Source organism: Tupaia chinensis, unplaced genomic scaffold, assembly GCF_000334495.1.
Source record: "Tupaia chinensis unplaced genomic scaffold, TupChi_1.0 Scaffold000531_1, whole genome shotgun sequence".
In the NCBI taxonomy this organism is placed as follows: domain Eukaryota; kingdom Metazoa; phylum Chordata; class Mammalia; order Scandentia; family Tupaiidae; genus Tupaia; species Tupaia belangeri.
Genome location: NW_006160044.1, coordinates 1012075 through 1016812, shown reverse-complemented (window position 1 = coordinate 1016812; position 4738 = coordinate 1012075). Strand labels below are relative to the sequence as shown.

General features: G+C 54.9%; 1 protein-coding gene across 1 annotated transcript in view; it reads right to left on the bottom strand.

Annotated features, from left to right (window-relative positions):
* The window catches only part of RSPH14 (radial spoke head 14 homolog), a 104740-nt gene that overhangs the window by 2236 nt on the left and 97766 nt on the right, over nucleotides 1–4738 (bottom strand). The window contains exons 5-6 of the mRNA XM_006157178.3: nucleotides 4030–4255; nucleotides 547–683 (exon numbers count right to left, since the gene is read on the bottom strand). Coding sequence (XP_006157240.1) covers nucleotides 547–683; nucleotides 4030–4255 — 363 coding nt within the window. The remainder of the gene's footprint in view (nucleotides 1–546; nucleotides 684–4029; nucleotides 4256–4738) is intronic.

Genomic DNA, 4738 nt, shown 5'->3' with positions numbered 1-4738 from the left:
AAGAAAAAAAAAAATAAAAGAAAAGAAAAAAAAAAAAAAAGAAACACCACAGAGACAAGGGCTCCAGGGTTTGCTCAGACCCCCAGATAAAAGAGTTGCGGATGGCCAACTCACGGCCCTGGGGACCACAGCCAGCATGGTGAGGGCCTTTGTGGCGCTGAGACACACCTTGCTTACTTTGGAGTACAGCAGCTGTACTCACATCCCAGATTCATGGCTCACAGGGGCCTGAAGGCAGAAAGTCCAGGCCCAGGGAACAGCCTGGGTATGTGTGAAGTCCCAGAGGTCTTTATATGAGCCACCGGTGAGGAGCCACCAGCGACCCAGGAAGAAGAGGGAAGGTTGAGCGTTGGACCAAACTTTAAAAGGATTTGGGTGACTAAACGGATCTGGAAAGAGCAGGGGAGCTCAGGAGGCAATTCCAGGCCCCTGAGCAAGAGTAGGATGAGTTCTAGAAAGTTCCCTGGCATGCTGGAAACTCATCGCCCCCACCCACCTGGACCTGCCCAGCTGGCAGTGAATCCTGGGCTGGCCACCCCAGCTCACCTTCTGTGGTCACCGCGGCGTACATCAGGGCCCCGGCAGCGTTGGCCTGCACCTCCTCCACCTTGTCCGTCAGCAGGTGCACCAGGATGGGGATGACATCATGCTGCCATATCTGGTTCTTGCCCTCAAGAGGGATGCTGGGATAGAGGGGGACAGAAGGGGCTTGGTTGACAGTGGGAGATGGGGGCAAGGCCCAGGACCATCCCAGGGGGACACAAAAGGAAACCACTTGTGCCGGGACTAGCCCTGGTGGGTAGGCTGCCGGATGCTGGGCCACTGCGGTGGGGCTCAAACCAGTGACTTAGGTCACTCCTCGTACTAGCACTGTATGAAATTGTGAACGAGAGGGTGGTGGACTCCCCAGGAGTTTCCCAAATGTGACACGCCCAGCGCTGTCCCCCAAAAGAGAAGGGCTGCAGAGCCAGATGCACCACCCCCCAGGCACACAGGAGCAGGAAGGCACACAGCCTGCAGCAAAGACCCGGGCACTTAGTTTAATGAACCTTTCCTGAACTTACCCACCCACAGAGTCCTCATTCTTTCATTATTCTGATATCGCTAGGACAAGTGCATGCGTTCATTAGAGCGACACCCTCACCAGGGTCTTGTCACGCTGCCATCCACTTATCCTGGCCCTCCAGCTCCTTGGGATCCTGTTCGCCCACACGCACACTCAGAGCACTTTCAGGCCCACCTGGGGATCCGAGTCCACAGTGGCCATATGGCTTCCAGTCTTGCAGGGCACTTGTGTGTGCCACAACTGCTAGGCCCAGAACCCTCATTTTTAATAGAACTCTTTTTCTTTTCTTTAATTTTTTATTTTATTTTATTTTTTGTTTTGAGAGGTTTTCGCTATAGGGCACGTGCGCTCGCCAGACAGACAGAGAGAGACATAGAGACAGAAAGCGAGAAATCACCCCCCAGGGGGGACGGTCACGCCGCAATCCCTTCTCCTCCATTCTCCTCTTGAGATCTTGGGCACGCACGTACACACGCCCAGCGTGAGTTTTAAGCCACCAGGTCCGGGACGCGAACCGCGGTCGACTATGTGGGAGTCCAGCGACATAGCCATTACACTAACTGCTTGTTCCCTTTCTTTTTTTTTAAGAGATTTTTTTTTATATAGGGCATGTGCGCTCGCCAGAGAGACAGAAAGCTAGAAATCACCCCTCCCAGGTGGCATGGCAATCCCTCCTCCACTCTGCTCTCAGGATTTTGGGCATGCACGCACGTATGCCTGGCGTAAGTTTAAGCCACAGAGTCCAGTACTTAAACCGCAATTGACTACGTGGGAGTCCAGCGACATACTCATTACGCCATCTACTGGTCCTCTTTGTTTCTTTTTCTAAGGGAAGGTCTAGCTATGCAGCTGTCCTCCTGTTCCAGTCTTCCAGCTGGCACCGCAGGCCTGCACCACCATACCCAGCTCCTTTTTGGATGGGTTTGTCATGTTGCCCAGGCTGGCCTCAAGTTCATGATCCCCTTGCCTCGGCATCCTGAGTCACCGGGATTATAGGCACATGCCGCTATACCCAGCCTTTAGGCTGGACGGGGAATGACACCCAGGCCCTCCGTGTGGCCCCAGCCTGGAGAACACAGCATCTTGGCAGTAAGCACCACTGCAGCAGGATGCTCCTTTCTGTAGAACTCTCAGTAATGCTTCAAAGACACAAGTGTTGGGAGCAGCAGTTAGCATAATGGCTATGTCGCTGGACTCCCATGTAGTCGACCACGGTTCGAGTCCCGGACCCAGTGGCTTAAACTCACACCGGGCGCGTGTGCATGCATGCCCAAGATCCTGAGAGGAGAGTAAAGGAGAAGGGATTGCGGCGTGGCCATCCCCCTGGGGGGTGATTTCTCACTTTCTGTCTCTCTGTCTCTCTCTGTCTTTCTGGTGAGCGCACACACCCTACAGCAAAATCTTCTCCAAAAAGAAAGAAAGAAAAAAAAGACACGAGTGTTCTGTGGGCACGCCGTCTGGGACCCGGGGCTGGCTAGCTACTAGCTGTGATGTCGTTGGGCTGGGATTTCAGGGCAGTGGCTCTCTGCCCTGAGGACTGGATCACAGAGGCAGAGTCCTGAGTCTCACCTGCAGGGATTTCCTGGATTCACTCCCGTAGCGAGACTCAACCGTGCACCTGACACGTGCCCAGCTCCGGTCCAGACCCTGGGTGAAAGCTGGACTTCTCCACCTCCGTGCTGTTGGTGTTCTGGGCCAGAGCGTTCTCCACCGAGGTGGGGGTTGGAGAAAAGCTTCCAGAGCAACACCCTGTCCTCAAGGATCTCACCTCATGGGTGACATACAAAACAGTAGGGAGGGTGACAAGCAGGGAGGTGGGGCCGGCTGGGGAGGCTGCAGGTTGACAAGCACCATTCCCTCCTGGAAAGCCTCCCTGGAAGGGGAGGGATCACAGAGCAAAGACCTGAACGGTGATGGGGCTGACCTGGAGCTTGGGAATCTGCACTTTTATTTTATTTTGTTTTATTTATATTTAAAGAGATTTTTCTTATAGGGTTTATGTGCTCACTAGAGAAACAGACAGAAAGCAAGAAATCAACCTTCCCCCCCCACCCCCCCAGGGGGATGGCCATGCAGCAATCCCTTCTGCTTCATTCTCCTCTTGGGATTTTGGGAATGCATGCACATGTGCCCAGTGTGAGTTTTAAGCCTCCGGATCCAGGAATCGAACCATGGTCAGTCATGTGGGAGTCCAGCAATGATGTAACCATTATGCCATCTGCTGGTCCCAGGAATCTGCATCCTAACAGGCCTCTCAAGGGCCATCCTTAGAGAAATACAGGCACCAGCCTCTAGCCAGAAGCCAAGACAGAAGCAAAGCTGTGACTTCTGGAAGACAAGAGGGATCCCAGTGAAGGGGATGCAGCCCAGCGAAGGTGGAGCCTGCAGGGGCTCCTCTTCAGAGCCACATGGGAATATGCACTGCCTCCCGCCTTCCGGGCTCAGAGGCTTCATGCTTCCTCAGTTTCCAGGCTGGAATGTAGAGTGTGAGCCTACGGGATGTTGGGCAAGTCAACTAGACACCCATGCCTCAGGTTCCTCGTCTGTAAGGCCAGGGATCACCACCCTTGGAGGACTGGTAGACGCCCAGGACACAGTAAGCACTTAGTGACCACTGAGTATCACTGTGACCACTGCTGGTTCCCCTGTGCTTGCCTTCCTCTTGGAGAGGGGTTGACCAGCTGTCTGGTGCTGTCCAGGACAGTGGGGGTTTCCTGGGATACAGGATACTCACAGGCCAAAGGGATTGTGATCACCCTAGTGGAGAATGTCCTCTTCTTTCCTAGTTCCCTCCTCCCCCAGGGGCACTAGCAGATGAGGGGACATAGTCCCAGAGAGGCCCCTTGGGCTCTCATGCAGGTCGAGCTTGCTGACGCTGCCAGGGCCACCACTGACCTGGTGCGGGGCCAGCGGCAGCTCAGTAGCCTTTGCTGAACCTCGGCAGAAGCCGGAGGGGGTCTCACCTGACCGCGATGAGCGTACGGGCGGCCTTGCTGCGGATGTTATCATTGGCGCTGAGCAGCTTCTGCTTGAGGAAGGGCACCACGTGGGTGCTCAGTGCCTCGGTGGCGTCCTCCTGCAGGCAGGGGGCCAGCGTGTCCAGGATGAGCTCCTGGACCTTCTCGTCCTCCTTCTGCAGCTTCCACACCAGCGAAGTGATCAGGCCACTGTTGACGATGCCCTGGGCCCCTGCAGGACAGGAACGGGCACTGAGGGTTGGACTGCGGGGTGAGGGAGGGTCCTGCGGAGCCAGTGGGTGGGTTTGACGAGAGCGCTTAGAAGAGCAGGGGCCCCTGAACAGCCAGCAGGAGGCTGCGGGTGACAGCCATGCCAGGAGCTAGGGCCAGGGCTGAAGGGGGAGGCCCCAGAAACCTGACAAGTGCCAATCTTTGGGGCTGGAGCCTAGACCATCATGAGCCAGAAACAGATGTACCGCGCCTGAGTGTCTCTGTCTCTCTCTCTCTCTCCCCAGCAAGCACATATGTCCTATAGAAAAAAAAAAAGGAAAAGAAAAAAAAAGAAAAGCTCAGAATTGAGTCTGAGTCAGAAGACCTGGAGTGCAGGCCCAGAGCTTATATACTGAAAGGAGCTGTGACCACCCCCAGCTAATAGTGACAGGAACCACAGGCTCTGGCCAAGAGGGTCTTTTTTTTTTTTTTTTTTTTTTTGAAC